Raw genomic sequence first — 17228 nt, 5'->3', positions numbered from 1 at the left:
AAATGGGATGAGTCAGAGTGCACTGCATTTTCACTTACTCTGCTTATGGAGGAGGGAGAAATGATAGCCTACAGGCCTGCACTCAAATTACTGTTGTGAGGTGGTTGGACTGGCCTCCCAGAGCAAATGGACTGAGGCGCAGACAAAAAAGAAAACATCAATCGGCAAAAGACACATTTTCGGATATTTCAATTCTTACATTGCTCATGGCTGCCATGTGAGAACGGTGTAGTGCACATTTAGGGATTGCATCTCTCTTAATCAAGGCAGAGTTCTTTTTTTAAAGAAGGGCACGGGTTGAAATTGCGCAGACTATGATCTGAAACGAATAGATCTTATGAACCGTACTCAACTTCGGCCTTCGAAAACAGACGCCTGTGAATCATCAGTCTTCCCAGCTTCCCTGAAATCTGGGTAAATATGCACAGTGCTCACTGGGACCATTACACAGCCTGTGAGCCTCAAGATTAGATTCTAGGCCTCGGTCAATCTCCCAAGTAGAACACGCGATGGATGGATGCACACTAAACCCTCGCCTAGCTATGTACGCCGTGGTTTTTCAAACATTGCAGTTCCATCTATTTTTCCCTCTCTCTCTCTCTCTCTCTCTCTCTCTCTCTCTCTCTCTCTCTCTCTCCCTCTCTCTCGTTTTCTCTCTTGTTTGCAACCCTACAAAGATGATAGAATTGTGCCCTCATGCCTCCCATTGGAGCCTTTCTGCCGCCGCCGCCCCGGACGGCCCTGCGCTCCACCTCAACCGACCAATGCTTTGACATAATCCTCCCTTTTCTTTTGCAGTTGCTCTAAAAAAGTCCACAATGTTCCACTTTCATCGGCCGTTTGTGGATTCAAGTTTTTCCTCTTCTCCCCATCTCGGATCTGCACTGCGGGAAGTATTGCTTATTCTCCACCCCAACCCCCTATACCCCCACCAACCCCCCCAAACCCACAACCCCACAACCCCTACGCCTCTCCGCAGGAGTTCCTGCTGAACGGCAGGCTCTTTTCTTGCAGGTGATTGCTTGGGGAATATTGATTAAGGAGGGGAAAAAGCCTTTTGCTGCTGAGGAGTCACTTTTTTAAACTTCCTGTGACTCTAACGTGAAATAAAGGAGGCTGACTATCGCCGGTCATCAGTAAACACTGTATTATAGATGAGGTACACCCCATCAGAGACTGTTATACTCTCCTTCGTTGTCTTTTAATGTTGGAGGGTCCCTTTCGGTTCGTCTTTCGTCTACTTTAACGCCTCAAGCAAACACACATTTATTTATTTTTGGCATGCCGCAATTTCTGAACTTGTTTCGCTAATTACTCCAATGGAAGTAGCAAATATCTATTAAAGCAAAAGGCCAGGGAAACGGCTAGCGAGCAGAACATTAGCTGTATGACTAGCCATTACAGCTGTTTAATTGACTATTAGCCAAGCTCTACAAATGCAATTAAGCCATTCTACTGACCTTGTGGGGTCTCGGGTGCAGTAAGGTGTCTGCACTGAGGAATGTTTCCCCTTACGCGAGTGGATGGGTGCTTCTTCCATCCTTCTGATTAAGGAAGCTAATCAAGTTCCAACGGCTAAGCTAGTGGCTACTATATGAACCAACACCAATAGAATGGAGAGCAGTCTTTTTTATATACTAATCCGTTTAAAGCTTGAAGAGCAAAAAAACAAATGTAGAAATAAATACATTAAATATGAAAGAAAAAACAAACATGAATGAATAATGTGTCATGTTTCATATTTCATTTTTGTGTCTTGCTCTGCATGCTCAGCCACCTCTATGCTAATCTGCCAGCATGCATTATCAATCTCTTAGAATCTTAAACAGTTACGGAGTAATGCTCGGAATTGGATATTTTCCCCCCCATCTCTTCTGCATACCTCATTAACCATATCATTACCGTGTAGAACACACACACATTTTCCAGAGCATCTAACAGCTTTAAAACGTCCATCCCAGCCGAGATGGAAGACTCTCCTCTACCTGCGTGGTCCTCTGCGTGTGCACTCTGTGTGCACGAGCGCGTGCCAGGCATTGGCGCGCTTGCAGCGAGGCGGATCGTCTCCATTGGTTTGTCAAAATATTGTATTTTTTTGCTTATTTCTTGGCAAGACTGGGCCATTTATTGGGAAGCGCGCGTGTACTCCAAGTGACGGCTTGTTTGTTTGTGACGGATGGCTTTTAACACGGCTGTCGGGCCGACGGCAAAGACAAGCTCTGCTTATTTCCCCCGACGTTATAAAACCCAACATTAGACTCCAGGCTGCACACTTAGCTGCTGTGGTGGCGAGGATTTACCCCCCCCAAAAAAATATCCGCTCCTGCTCACACTTGCAATGACAATGAACGGCAAAATGAATGCAGAATCGCTGCCGATTCTTATTGACGTGATTACAGACCCACGTCACGATTGACTTGATTTCCAAGGCGTTTATTGAGTGCATTTTAGTACAATGGTTCTCAGAAAGTTACAGCTTACAAACTGTTGACACATACTCGTCACAATTTACAAGTGGTAGCTATATAAAGACAGAAAAAGGAGGTAAGACAATATAGCCTACTTCTGTGCACATAAATACTTCCCCGCTCACAAACATTTCCTTGCACAAGGATACACATGCACCGATATGCATATGCGTGCACGCACTCTCTCACACACAGACACACAAACACACTCACACACGCTGACATAGAGTACACATACACACACACACACACACACATACACATTCAAACAGTGACTCAATATTCAGTTTCTCCATCTGTTGTGTACCACAGAGAGGGGCCATCAGGCCTTTGATGAAAATGGCTCATCTGAACGTCTCAAAATGGCTTCCAGAACACCTCCAGCTTGACTGTCTACATCCGGGACTGGCGGCGTAGCCTCTGTGTGTGTGTGTGTGTGTGTTAGAGAAAGAGCGAGAGAGAAAGAGAGAAAGAGAGAGAGAGAGAGAGGGAGAGAGAGTGTGGGTGTGTGGCTCGAATCCATAGCCTGAAAGAGAGCAAAAAGAGACACAGGATAAATTAACTTTCGGATCATTTGGGCCCATCCGATGTGGACCTAAACGCAACTTAAATTAATTATCTATCTTTTTTTGGTGTGTGATTTAAAAGTAAGAATTAAATCTCACGCAAATCCTTTTCACCGATTCAAGGGGAAACAGTGCAACTAACAACATGAATAAAGGGTGCCTTTGGGACTATTTCTCGATTAAAATCACTGTTGCTGTTTTGTCATTTGCAGCAGCACAACAGTTTCCTTCACTCCATCTAATGTGTGCATTGTTTTTTCTTAATCTCTCTCACATCCCTTTTCTATGGACGCTCCACCCATCGATCCACCTCCTTTCAGAGACGACATTGCACATGCTCTCCCTCACCATTACCATTAGCTCCCGGACGATCTCGTGATAAAACCGATTTCCTCCTCGCTGTGTGCAGTATGTAGCCTTGCGTCTGTGTGTGTGTGTGTGTGTGTGTGTGTGTGTGTGTGTGTGTGTGTGTGTGTGTGTGTGTGTGTGTGTGTGTGTGTGTGTGTGTGTGTGTGTGTGTGTGTGCCTGTGTGTGTCTGAGCGTGTCTGAGCGTGTGTCTGCGTCGGCCCACCATTAGTCTCCCCTATCCCCGTCCCCAACCCCCTCCTGACTGATCAGATGCCCATCAGATGGGTCCCTGCAGGTGACTGCTCCCCTCGCCCGGGCTCGCTGGAGAACGGAGCCAAACATTACTCAGACCGGACCCCGGAGAGAGCCCAGAACCTGGCCCCAGACAGCTTGGTTACACCCAGGATAAATGACCTGGAGGGCTGCCAGCAAGCAGGAGCCCGCCAGGGAGATAGTGGAGGACAGTCGATGGAGGAGGAGGTGGTGGGGGAGAGAGGAGAGTGGATAGAGGAGGAGGGGGAGTTTGCAGCTTGGAGCATGGTGGGTGAGTATACTTAATAATCTGCTAATGGGCCTGCCATCAATTTCTAATTTTGGAAGCAAGGTGGATAGCACTGTCGTCATTCATGTGTCCGACTTTAAATAGTTGCCAATGCTTTTTGGATCGCTAAAAGAAGTAAAATGTGCAAATGTTATGGGCCATTTGACAGTAGCTAGTGTGGTTGCCATGTCGGCATAACCTGGCATCGCATTATCCTAATGCTTATTTCCTTCTCAGTTCTTACGGCCAGGTTCGGAAGCAGAGTGAATTGACAATGTTCTCTGAATTTCATGCTGAATCTCAGCCGAATTCTTTTCTGTCCCAGCCCAGAATCAACCGGAGCCCGATTAGAAGGCAAACAGCTAAATTGGACAAAATAAATGTGGATGCCAACGAGGCAGTCCTAACCTTTCTGCCAGATGCAGTCCAGACGCCGCCGCAGCGTGTTGCCAATCACGGCGCAATCAAAACCCATTCCGCCATATAAAATTGTGAAATCAGCCTTGTGCACCATTCCTCAACCACCATTTCAGACCAAAATATATGTATCAGTTTTCAAAATATTGCCATGTCACGTCTCAAACAATCCCCCGGAGGGACCGATTCGGAATCAGGAAGCCTGCTAGCAACTGAACGACCCCGCTAAACCCAAAGCTGTCCTTAACCCAACCGTTCCAGCCGGAGGCCGTTGTATATGAATAAAACATGGTTGATCCCCAGGCACGGGTGCATACTATGGGCTTCTCCACAAGGCTGCACTGTATAGGAAAGGTATAGAGAGAGAATGTGCTGCATCAGGGATTTGGGGGAGTCTGCACCAGGCTAGGAGTGCTAGGAGTGCTAGGGAAGCCGGGGGAATCTTTAAGTGGATGTTTATCAGGCTGGCACCAGGTGTCGCTTGGCAAAGCTCCGCCCAGATGTTCCTTCTCAACATCTTCAAAAAAGGGAAAGAGCCTACAGAAAAAACTCCCAACTCCAATTTTTGAAACATCTTGATTACCATTTCACACCGTTGAGCACACAATCTAGCCAGGGCCAGGATGCGAGCACTTTACCCACGAGAGCGTCAACATGGAGCTTGGCGGAAGTGAAATGCGCCGGATACAGAGCAATTTGATGTTGAGTGTTTGACTAGCATAAGTGGGCTGATGCTTACCATGGATCTTGTCCAGCCGTATTGCGGAGTATCCTTTCCCTTGTCTGGATGGTGCCAAGAGCGTACGTTTTTCAAACAACAACAGATTGCAACAGAAGACAAAAAAACTAAAACTAAATAAAGAAACAAACAAATAATAATAATAATAAAAAAAAAACATTTCTGTACAAGTAAGTGCTCACCAGCAATAGACAGCATGGGCACTCCCACAATTAAACATTATCTCCCAACAATGGATAGTTTTGCCATTTACTTTGTATCTCCCTACGACAAGTTTCATATAGATCTACATTAAGAGTTCTTTGTACACAATGCTTTATACAGTTTCGTTCCAGGCTCAAAGTCCCACCTGGAATGTCACCTCATGACCCCGTTTGAATCAAAGGGGTGGGGAGACAAAATAACACAGTGTCTATTATATTATATCATCATCTGCAGGGAAGTGGTGCACCACAGGAATCTACACACCGTCTTTCGTCTATCGCCAAAACCCCCAGTCACTAAGCATGTCTTTGCCAAAAATGCAAGCGAGAGAGAGTCTTCTTTACATACATATTCATACATGTCACCTTCAATATGAAGGCTTTAATCCAGAGAGATATATTTATATTTAGCAAGAGATAAACATATGTATATTATCTGAATCTGGGTGGGGGGGCCTGGTTAAGAAGGGTCCTTCGTTGCCCGGGCCTCCCACCACTACAGGTAGCGTTGACGTAAAAAAAAATAAACGAGGGAGGCGGGGTCGGGAAAGACATTCTTGATATAGTGATCGCAACACAACAAAATTCAATGAAACAGACACATAAGTAAAAAAAGGACAAAACAACTTTCAAATCCTTTTTAACAAGAAAAATATTATGCTTAAAGTATGTGGTTATAGTACCCAGCTGTATATCCCTGTATTGTTCACTAACTCGTCGCCGCTATCGTTATTTGCTTTTTTTGTTTGTTTTTCCTTCCTCACGGATCAGCTCTGCTGACTGGACGCTGACCAGTTCAAGGCATGTTCTCCTCCAATCACAGAGGCAGCACTGCGTCACCTGACAAGGATATGATGAGGAATCACCACCTGCCTCCTTTTCCTCCATGCCCGCTCTAAATGTCTCACACTTGTCACTTTCTAAAGTCTAACGTGTCCCAGATGAGGCAAGATATTACGCAAGACGGTATTTATAATTTCAAACACGATGCGTGATGTGGTGCGAGAGGTCCAGGCGTCGCTGTCCTCAACGAAGACGAGAGAGGAGGAGGAGGAGTCAGGAGGAGCAAGTGTGTGGTGACGAAACAAAAATGGCAGTCTTTAAGCACGAGGTGATCGTTCCGTCTTTCTCTGAGTGACCGGGGGGGAGGGGGAGGGGGGTTGGCAAAGGAAAAGGAGAGTAAGGGAGGATGGGGGCGGGGCTTCAAAGAGAGTAAGACAACTTCCAAGTCTGGACCCTGAACTTCCTTGGTGTGGATGGACTCGGATTTGGGGGGCAGGCGGGACACGTCGCTGTGTAGTGTACCCCCGTGCCTTCATGAGGAACCCTGGTCTCCTTGGTGGTAGTGGTGGTGGTGGTGGTGGTGGTGGTGGTGGTGGCGGTGGTGTTGGTGGTGGCGGTGGTTGGGATTAGATTAAGACAATAGTTTCCACCCTGGCGCGTTCCGACGGCTCGGGGGTCATTCGGGGGCCACCGTTGGCCCTCCGAATGCTGCCCTCGTCGCGGGACAGCGCCGCATGTAGTCATGCCATCGGCGTGGGCGACTGGCTCATCTGAACGCGCATGGTCTGGATGTTGCTGAGGATCTTCTTCTGGTGGCCGGCCAGGGTCACGCCTATCCTCAGCAGGTCCCTGCAGCAGGAGATACACAGAGAGGGAGGGCCAAGAGTTATTGGAATGGTACCGTACAGAGGGTTATATTTATCCTTGTTTGAATTGTATCTACATCTTTATTCATTTATTAAATTATTCCTTTCTTCAATTCTTTTTCTCTCGTTCTGCTGTTGTGGCGACAAAAGATCCCCTTTGGGGATTTATAAAGCATTTACTTACTTATGGACTAAGAACCTAGTTTTTTGTGCTTTCAGATAACCGTCCGCATTTTAGGAAGGCAAATAGTGACTATATGTAAAGGGTTCAGATATTGTCTGTACTTAGCACTTAGTTGAAGTATAGAAGCAGCTTTCGTTCCACAAAACGGGATGGATTTAAAAAAAAGTGTTTGCATGTTTGTTTGTTGAATTGGAGCAGGAAATTACTTTCGGAAAAAGAAGAAAAGTGGCCCTTTGAAGTGAACTCACTCGGAGGTAATTTGCGCCACCAGCTGCAAGGAGGTGAAGCCTGAGTTGAGGAAGTTGTCCCGGTACTGGCTCATCTTGATGGCAGCCAGCCAGTCCTCCACTGAGCTGAACGTGTTGAAGTCTGGTATAGAGCGGTCCAGCAGTGGCTGGGAAGGCCTGGAGAGAGCGAAGGAGAGACACCAGCGCATAGACAGAGAGAGGAGGGGAATGAAAGAGAGAGACACCAGCCCATAGAGAGAGAGAGAAGGGGAATGAGAGAGAGAGAGATGGAGGGTGAACGAAAAAAGAGATTAACAATAAGGATGAGAGAAATAAAGGGATGAGTGGAGGAAGGGTGTGGCTGTGATGCAATTATTTTTCGATCTGAGTTTGGCAAAGACACGAAAAGGGTGCGACACAGGATTTCACACATTGTGTGAGACTTTGAAAGAATTAGGACAAATCTTAAACGTAGTTTAAACAAATAATTCAAACTCAAGTTCAGATTGGAATCAAATTAATTAAATGAAACATTTACAGTAGGCCTAATAAACAAAATACTTCAAAAACTATTACTTGAACTACTAACTATTAACTACTACTTGCATGTACACATTTCAGTCCATCAAATCCCAACATTGAAAATAGTAAATCCAGCTGCGTAGTTTTTGGTGTATGTTTTGATTTTTCAGTTAGATATATTTGTGCTGTTAAAGTGTGCTTGTTTTTAAGGGTAGTGTATTTCTCCACGCAAATATTACATTGTGTGTCTTTATCCGAGCATATGTGTGAGCCTGTTTGCGTAGCCTCAGCGATCTGTGCTTTTTGTTTGTACGCGTGCGCGTGTACGTGCGTGTGTATGTGTATTTAAAACTCACACTGCAGGGATGTTGGCCATGGCCTTGAGGCTGGCGGGGTTGCGGATCATCTTGTCCAGGGTGCTGACGATGTCGGTGAAGCGGGGACGGGCGTTGCGGTCCTTCTGCCAGCAGTCGAGCATCAGCTGGTGCAGGGCACTGGGGCAGTCCATGGGCGGGGGTAGGCGGTAGTCCTGCTCAATGGCGTTGATCACCTGGGGGGGGGGGGGGCAACACTAAAGGTTATTCATGAAAAAATGCTGCAGTTGAGCATTTAAATGTATTTATTTTAGTTGTTGCTTTTTCTTCCATTTTTTTTTACACAGAATACAATAAATATCTGTGTATGGTGTTTATCCTAAATTAACCTAATTTACCATCTTGAGGTATTGTTACTTTCCTCTTTATTTTTGTATGTTGTAAACACTGAAAATGTTCTTTAACATTTCAATTAAACCAAATTATTACGTTAGAGTTAAAGAATAACTAAAAAGTTGCATTCTCGAAGATTTCCATGCAAATTACGGCCTCTTAAATCAATAATCCTGGATGAGGAAACACAATGAGGTTTGAGCATTCAGCCCGCTGATGAAAGCCCTTGAATTTGCAATAGTATGAAATGCATCTCGCTGGCGACACGGTTGTATCACTGGGAACAATTACCGCTTATTGCCAAAGGGGTCGCCAAAGAGAACGAAACAGACATCTTTGCGATTGCCACTTTAAAGACTGGACGTGAGCCATGAGATGCTTCCAAACGTAATGCAATCTATTGTACCCGGAGCTGTGGGTCCCATTGTAGGCAGCCTAAATTAGTTAGTCAGGTAGATTTGTATGGGGGGCTTTTAGCAGCGCCTCAGTAATTGATGACACCTATTCTGTTACTTTGACATGCTAAACTCGGCCTGCCTTTTCTCTCTCGTTCACACACACACACACACACACACACACACACACACACACACACACACACACACACACACACACACACACACACACACACACACACACACACACACACACACACACACACACACACACAAAGTTCCCAAGCACACACACAAAAACAAAAGCACACTCACAAGACAACGCACACACACATGGCTTGCGCCCAATAGAAAGCTTACGTAATCACACACACACACACACACACACACACACACACACACACACACACACACACACACACACACACACACACACACACACACACACACACACACACTGAGGACACTTTGCTCTGAGCCTGACGTGCCCTTCCTCTCTTAACTCCAGCCAATCTTGCGTCAATTGGAGAGACAGTAGCAGAGGAGCAGAGGGGACTAGGAGATGAGGCAGTGTAGAGGAGGGAGGGAGGGAGGGATGAAGAGAGAAGGGGGAGGGAGGCAGGGACAGAGCCAGTGTCACTCTCAAGAGCTGCCTGGGGAAGTGGTGTGAGGGGCGGTTGTGGGGCAGTGCAGGGGCCCGTTGCATATAATTAAGACGGTGGAATATGACCACTTGACACATGTCTTGGAGGGGAGCGTGCCAGCCGCCGATTAGGCGAGGGAACCTCGGAGCAGGACGGTAGCGGTGAGGGTCGTGTCTCGCCGTGTTTTGTGCAGATAACGCCTGGCTAGGGGCCCAGCCTCGACGCTGTCTCTTCTGCTCCTTCTTCTTCGTCTTCCACGCAGGCCTCATTGAGAGCTGCGCGGCGTGGGGGCGGAGGAGCAGGAAGAGGAGGAACTCCTGGCTCTGAGGATACTCCTGACGTTGGCCAGGCGCTGTTTGGTTTACCTTAACATAAGCTGCACGCCTGCGTGGGCGGCCAACTGCACTCAGAATGGAGGCTATTTTTAAAGTGCTCCATAAGTAACGTTATCTCAGGGTAGAAACGTGTTCATCCCACTTATTCTATCTCCACCTCTCTCCGAGTACAGCACTTTTAAAGAGATATGGACTTGAAGGAGCCACGGAGATCCATTTAAGCCTAATAGATTTGGCTTGCATTTTAAAATGGATCATATCCATATAAGCAGTATGCAGCTGCGTTGAGCAGTTTAAATGCGAAAGGTTTCGAACTAGAGGCAGCTTAGTGTGGCTAACCTCGACACTGAGATGAGGACTATTCAGCAGAAATTTGACAAATAGCAGCACACGGAGAAGTTCCGTGTGTGTGCCTTTGTCTGTATGTGTGTCTTGTCTGTGTTTGCATGCATGTGTACGTTGGGGAGTGCATTCTTGTTCCAGTTGGTTTGTGTTTGTGTGTTTGTGTGTGTGTGCAGCCCTGTGTTATTTATGCGTGCATATAGTATGTGTGTATATGTCTCTGCATGCGTGTGTGTTTAATTCACACGTGTCTATATGTGTGTTTTTCTGTGTCTATGTGTGTGCGTATGTATGTGTGTGTGTGTCTCTGCCTCCCTGGGTGTGTCGGTTTCTGCTGCCTGTGTGCAGGACGTGAGCAGCCTGCCGTGCCGAGGGGTGCCAGTGGTCCATCCCATCAGGCTGTGTGTGCTGCTGGCCCACTGAGGCAACATCTGCTGGGTTGGACCGTCCTGCAGGAGCGCGGGTGGGGGGGGGGGGGGGTCCATTGAGGCCTGATGGCTGGCGAACGCTAACACCGAGAGAGACCTCATGGAACGGGCCTGGGTCCAATCATTTTCTGCTGTGTGTGTGGGTGTCTGTTTATGTGTTTGTGTCGGTGTGTGTGTCGGTCTGTGTGTGTGTGTCCGTGCGTGTGCTTTTACGGTGTGCATTAGTGAGGGTTTGGTTGCTGTCTGTGAATTTGGTGTTGTGGACCATGTCCAAATGGACACAGGGGGAACAAAGGAAAAGCTCTCCCCCATCATTCAACACTCTGCTCTGCCTTGGCCAGGGATGGGGATGAGGCTTCAACAGAACAGTCTCACTTTCAAAGTCACCATCAAGGGCATCTTCATGGCGATGGCGCTTAAGAGATAAAGCCTCTCTTTTGAAAAAAGTTATGATTTATTGTAACTTCCACTATCATGAGCTGTGCTTAACTATCTGTCCGTGGCGGACGGAGATAATGGAAGCACATCCGTGGAGGACTGGCAGTTCCATTACAGTATCTAGGAGTTCATCCACTCCTTCTACCCCTGGTGTTTTAATGGACTTTAATGGACTCCCGATGTTTCTGAGAGATAGCGCCGTAGAGCCGGCCTGGCGACAATAACATTGGACTCATTATCATTTATTTTTTTTCGAAGGTATTCTTTCGGTTGACACTCACATCCTGGTTGGACATGTCCCAATACGGGCGCTCGCCGAACGACATCACTTCCCACATGACGATGCCGTAGCTCCACACGTCGCTGGCCGAGGTGAACTTCCTGTACGCGATGGCCTCCGGCGCCGTCCACCTCACGGGGATCTTCCCTCCCTGCGTGGGAGAGACAGAGAAACAGAGAGACAGAGAGACAGAGAAATGATGGTTAATAAGGGTGAGAGAGGGACAACGGACATGGAGAGACAGACAACACCACTTTATACTTTAGTTTTCTTTATTAACATTACTTCAGGGTTCAATAAGAAACCCAAAGAAACATTATTTAAACAGGTCAGGTGGACGGCAGTACTTTTTGAAATGTTTGTGTTCTACTGTTTATTTGTACTTTGTTTGAGAAGGAGCTAGTGAAGGAGAGTGAAAGGACGGCCAACCGGAGACGGAGGGGACGCGGAGCGAAGAGAAGGTGATATTTATAAGCACGACCTTGTTTGCCTGCGTGTTCCTTTTTCCGTTGATCATTAGACATCTGCTGTCTTCCCCAAAAAACAAGCGTCTCTCCCACTCCCTCTCAGACGCGGTGCCCCTATCTGTCTCCCCCTTCCCAGTCATTCATCCCTCCATCTGCCGCGCCTATCGATCCTCTGGCAGGGAGAGGCTGTGGCCCGGGCCTCAGCAGCAGCTCCCAACAGCATTCGCCCTTCACACATCGACCAGTGCAACACACACACACACACACACACACACACACACACACACACACACACACACACACACACACACACACACACACACACACACACACACACACACACACACGCGCGCGCGCGTGCGCTCAGCAACCCCCCTGTTTGAATATAGGGGAGATAGCAGCCCGGGCTCTGGCTTTTCCCCGCATGTCGAGCGTGTCTGCCAGTAATTGGGCTACCTGGGCCCGGGGCGACACGCGTGCTGCTGATTGAAATTGACAGCTGCTTGCTTAAGATTCCACACACACACACACACACACACACAAACACACACACACATAAACACACACGCACACGCTGACAACCGCCGACGCATGTGTGCATTTTTCTGTGTGTCTATGTGTGCGTGTGGACGTGTGTGACTGATATGGAGACTTTCATAAACTGGAAAACTCAGAAAGTCATGGAGGATACATTCCTACTGCATTATTTTTTTCAAACAGCAGTGTGACACACAGACAGACACACACACTCTTATTGAGGACTGAGGATGCCCCTTTTTGAGGGCACAGCCATAGCACCCAGTCTATTCCAGTTAAACGCACCAGTTGAACAATGCCAACAACCCAAACCTTCACCACTGAGCCGCTGTAGGAGAGAAATAAAGACCTATTGGGGAGTTCACACACAGCTCCCTCCCTGGCAGCTCTGTGTGTCTGTGAGTGAGAGGGAGAGACATGGAGAGAAAGACAGAGAGCGAGAGAGACAGAGAGAGAGAGTCAGAGAGAGAGAGACATAAAGAGAGAGACAGAGAGAGAGTCAGAGAGAGAGAGACATAAAGAGAGAGACAGAGAGAGAGAGTCAGAGAGAGAGAGAGAGACATAAAGAGAGAGTCAGAGAGAGAGAGTCAGAGAGAGAGAGAGACATAAAGAGAGAGACAGAGAGAGAGAGAGAGACAGAGAGAGAGAGAGAGTCAGAGAGAGAGAGTCAGAGAGAGAGAGACATAGAGAGAGAGACAGAGAGAGAGAGTCAGAGAGAGAGAGACATAGAGAGAGAGACATAGAGAGAGAGACAGAGAGAGCGGTTGAGGGAGTGAGGGATTATGTGTGAGGGAGTTATGTTTAAAATGTTTGTGTAAACCTGTGCATTTTACAGAGAGTGAGTCTTTGTACTCAATCTTTATTAGATGAATGGTATATGTTGCGGTGAGTTTTTGCGTCCATATCTTTGTGCGTCCTATCTGAGTGTGTGCATGTGTGTGTGTGTGCCTGTGTGGATGTGTGTGTTTGTGAGAAAGAACTAGAGAAATAGAAATGGAGGATGGGAGAGATCAATGGTCAAATAAACGCGGCCTAAGCCCCAGTGACTTCAATGCTTTTCTCATATCCTGGCTTCATATCTGAACCACACACACACACACACACACACACACACACACACACACACACACACACACACACACACACACACACACACACACACACACACACACACACACACAAACCTGTTTGCCCTCACTCTTTTGTCTGTGGGCAATGAAGCCACGTCAAATACATCTTGCTGACCAACAGTGTGTGTGTGTGTTTATGTGTGTTCAGGTCCCTCAATGCGGAGACAGAGGGCAGCGATCCACGGATCACGGAGACGCTTGTGCACACGGCCTTCGACGACGGCGCTGATGATAATGAAGAAGAATGGACGGGGAGCTACAGCGTAATAACATTGACGTGGGGGCGCGTGAGTCAGAGGCAGCGAGGCAGGAGAAGAAAAGACACAAGAAATGCACCTCTCAATAATTACTGCTGCGGGGTCCTCTGGGATGGCTCTGCCAGTCCCGCTTTAATAACATGGAGTACCCAACAGCTTGAGAACGCAGACCGAGACGGCAAGGAAATAAAATAAACATACTGGAAAGGCATGTGTTTTTTTTCGTCTTTTTTTTCTCCCTTTATCTTAGTATTATTATTTAGCATGGAGGAGAAATAAACAGAGTGATAATACCAACACGGAGGGGGGTGGGGGGAGAGGAGGGTTATGAAATGAGAGCGACGAGGAGAATTAGACACAAAAGAAGCAGACACTTGGCGACGCCCGGGAGCACGCAGGAACTCTTCTTAGTAATAGTATTTGTCACTTGGTAAAAGGGCTACTGAGACGGAACAAGCTGTTCCCTCTTAGCCTCGCGGCGCACACACACGCACACGCACACACACACACACACACAAACATACACGTACACACAAGTCGTCCGCATATTTCAAATGTACTGGTCCGGCTCGCTTGGATTTTCATTTTACATTAACCAACTTCTCTGAGTATCGCGGTTGGCAGAAATGAATTTGACCAAAAAACTGAACAAAAAGGGAGGCAATTGTTCGACAATACATCAAACAGATGCCAGGTTTACGGCTTTAAAGTAAAACTATTTTTTTTTCAGAATTGAAAAACAAATGGAAATTGTAAATGCTCAAGTGAACTATGATTCTTCCGCCGATATTTAGAAATAAATATTGAAGCAAAGAAATACATAATCAATCAAGAAGCATGTAAAATAGTCAATGTTGTACACTGGGCTTTGACCTTTCATCGTACTCCCTTCGGTGGGACAGGGGTGTCGAGGTGTATTTGTGTAATAATATGCAAATGAAGAGTCGGAACAAAGTAAATGAGAAGATATCGAGCACCCGTTGTTTTTCCTGATATGCCAACTATAAATCCGCATACTAATAAATGCCAAGCGTGTCAACCCGAGTCAGAATTGGGGAGTTACGGGACCTTGAAGGAAATGAATGTGTTATGCAACTTGGCTGACTGCTCTTTGCAAACAATGGCATTTCATGTCATTTCAAAGTGTCTCCACAACTAATAACCAAATCCGTGACACCATTTTTGCATCAGTACTTTATAAAGAGGTCTTTAAGGGGTACTTAAATAGTGTTGCCATTTGGAACTTTCCATTTCCATATTTTAGTTTTCAAATTTATTTGGAGAAGGGAGATGCAGAACACAATATCCAATGTGTTTGCATCAAAAGGCCTATTACAGCGAGGTGTTCAACATTGAAACCTAGATTTGTTGTCAGGACGCAACAGTCTCAACTCTCATTTGTTTTGCCGCCAACGTTGACGGTGACGGCCTGTGACTGGGTCGGACTGGTCCACCTGCGTTGTGACCAGCTGTGGCAGGTTGTGACTGCTTTTGGAAGGTACTAACAGTGAGATGGGACTGCACCATGGGATGTGGTAGGGCTGTCAGACCGTTTAGAGAGTGTGCATGTCACAATGACAGCTGTGCCTGTGTGTGAGAGTGTGTGTGAGAGAGAGAGAGAGAGAGAGAGAGAGAGAGAGAGAGAGAGAGAGAGAGAGAGAGAGAGAGAGAGAGAGAGAGAGAGAGAGAGAGAGAGAGAGAGAGAGAGAGAGAGAGAGAGAGAGAGAGAGAGAGAGAGAGAGAGAGAGAGAGAGAGAGAGAGTGTGTGTGTGTGTGTGTGTGTGTGTGTGTGTGTGTGTGTGTGTGTGTGTGTGTGTGTGTGTGTGTGTGTGTGTGTGTGTGTGTGTGTGTGTGTGTTTGACAGCTCTCCTTGCTGAAGGATAAACATGCGGTCATCAGATAGTGTATGCTCTGTGTTATCACCTGCCAACATGTGTGATGTGTGTATGTGTGTGTGTGTGCGCCCCTTAGTAGTTTGTGTGTGTGTGTGTGTGAGTGATGGCTCTTCATGCTATCGTCACTGTGCCCTGCTGATCCGTGACCAGAGGACACACACCTAAGATGTTTGAGACAAAGCATTATATAATATTGTCATTATAATTATAGTGCACGGCACACACACAACATACAACAATGTCCCCATATAAAGGTGAACAAACTGGGTCTCACATACACTGAAGACATGAAGCGGCTGTCATGTCTTTGTACAGATGTGTACAGTACATCCAGCGTCGCGCTGAACACCTGCACGTAGGCTGACGTTGACATGTTCTCACGCGGCGGAGCGAAGGCCACGAGGAGAAAAGTAAACCTGTCATCCCACCATTGATGTTCAATCAGTCCCAACGACAGCAATGTCCCAGGCAGGGGGAAGTCGAGGGACCAGAGCCCACATTTATCTACTTCCTATTCGTCTTTTATTTCCCATGTCAAATTTGTCCTCGCTAATGTTTTCTTAAATCAGAAGATGTTCAGAATGTTGAAATAAACTCCAGCCTCTCTTCCCCCGCCCCCCCCCCCCCCTCACTCTCTCTGTCTCTCTCTCCCTCCCTCTCTCTCTCTTTCACTCCCTCTCACTCACTGTTCCAACAAAGGTAATCCATTTCCAAACAATGCAAAACTCAAATAGTCTTGACCACATTTACTTAGACCGGCAGAGTGCTCTTTCAACAGCCATTTAATGAAATTCTAAGCAACCAACTCCCCTTGGCTATCTGCCCGTATAGATGAAGGAAACACTGGTGGAAGGGGAATGGGGATGCAGAGAGAGGGGAGGGAACAAGGAAAGGAGCGAAAAGAAAGGGAGAAGGAAGGCAAACAGAAGAGATGAATGCATGCAGAGAACGAGAGCGAAATGAAACGAGGGAGGGATTATGTCATCCATTATTACCATAGACACCAATCGGAATGTGTACTGGGCAGAGGGGAAACAGGGCAGTGCTTGTATAGAGAGAGAGAGAGAGAGAGAGAGAGAGAGAGAGAGAGAGAGAGAGAGAGAGAGAGAGAGAGAGAGAGGGAGAGAGGGAGAAAACCACCACCCTATACAACGTCAATGTCAATAACACCACACACACTACAACTGATTCATTATACTCTACTTGACTCCCCTGTGAGCTTCTGAAAGCACCTCCTATGGTAGCCTGGAACCAGTGCCAGCTCCTCTATCTCATCTCAGTGTAAACTCGGTTGCATCAGCACCACGTCTAGTTATCCTTCATTAGGAACGTGGTGAATATTATGCACTGCTCTTCTTTGGGCAGATGCGTGATGCGTGATGCCAGTGACTGCATTGTGGTAATCAGACCGTTTAACAGTCTTTGTGGCGCCTGTCGCATTTTGCCGCGCCGGTCGTATTTCTTCACAGCTTAGTCGGCACCGTGCCACGACAGAGAGAGAGAGAGTG

At 47.0% G+C, this 17228-nt stretch overlaps 1 protein-coding gene across 1 annotated transcript in view; it reads right to left on the bottom strand.

The window, feature by feature from the left end:
* Positions 1 to 2146: 2146 nt before the first annotated feature.
* Positions 2147 to 17228, bottom strand: part of LOC130387887 (ephrin type-B receptor 1-B) — a 96201-nt gene continuing 81119 nt past the window's right edge. Inside the window, exons 12-16 of the mRNA XM_056597182.1 lie at positions 11436 to 11585; positions 8222 to 8415; positions 7365 to 7520; positions 5081 to 6915; positions 2147 to 2994 (exon numbers count right to left, since the gene is read on the bottom strand). Of these exons, the coding sequence (XP_056453157.1) occupies positions 6807 to 6915; positions 7365 to 7520; positions 8222 to 8415; positions 11436 to 11585 (609 nt within the window). The 3' untranslated portion in view covers positions 2147 to 2994; positions 5081 to 6806. The remainder of the gene's footprint in view (positions 2995 to 5080; positions 6916 to 7364; positions 7521 to 8221; positions 8416 to 11435; positions 11586 to 17228) is intronic.

This window comes from Gadus chalcogrammus, chromosome 8 (assembly GCF_026213295.1).
Source record: "Gadus chalcogrammus isolate NIFS_2021 chromosome 8, NIFS_Gcha_1.0, whole genome shotgun sequence".
Lineage (NCBI taxonomy): Eukaryota > Metazoa > Chordata > Actinopteri > Gadiformes > Gadidae > Gadus > Gadus chalcogrammus.
The sequence above is the reverse complement of the archived record's forward strand: the minus strand, read 5'-3'. Positions and strand labels throughout refer to the sequence as shown.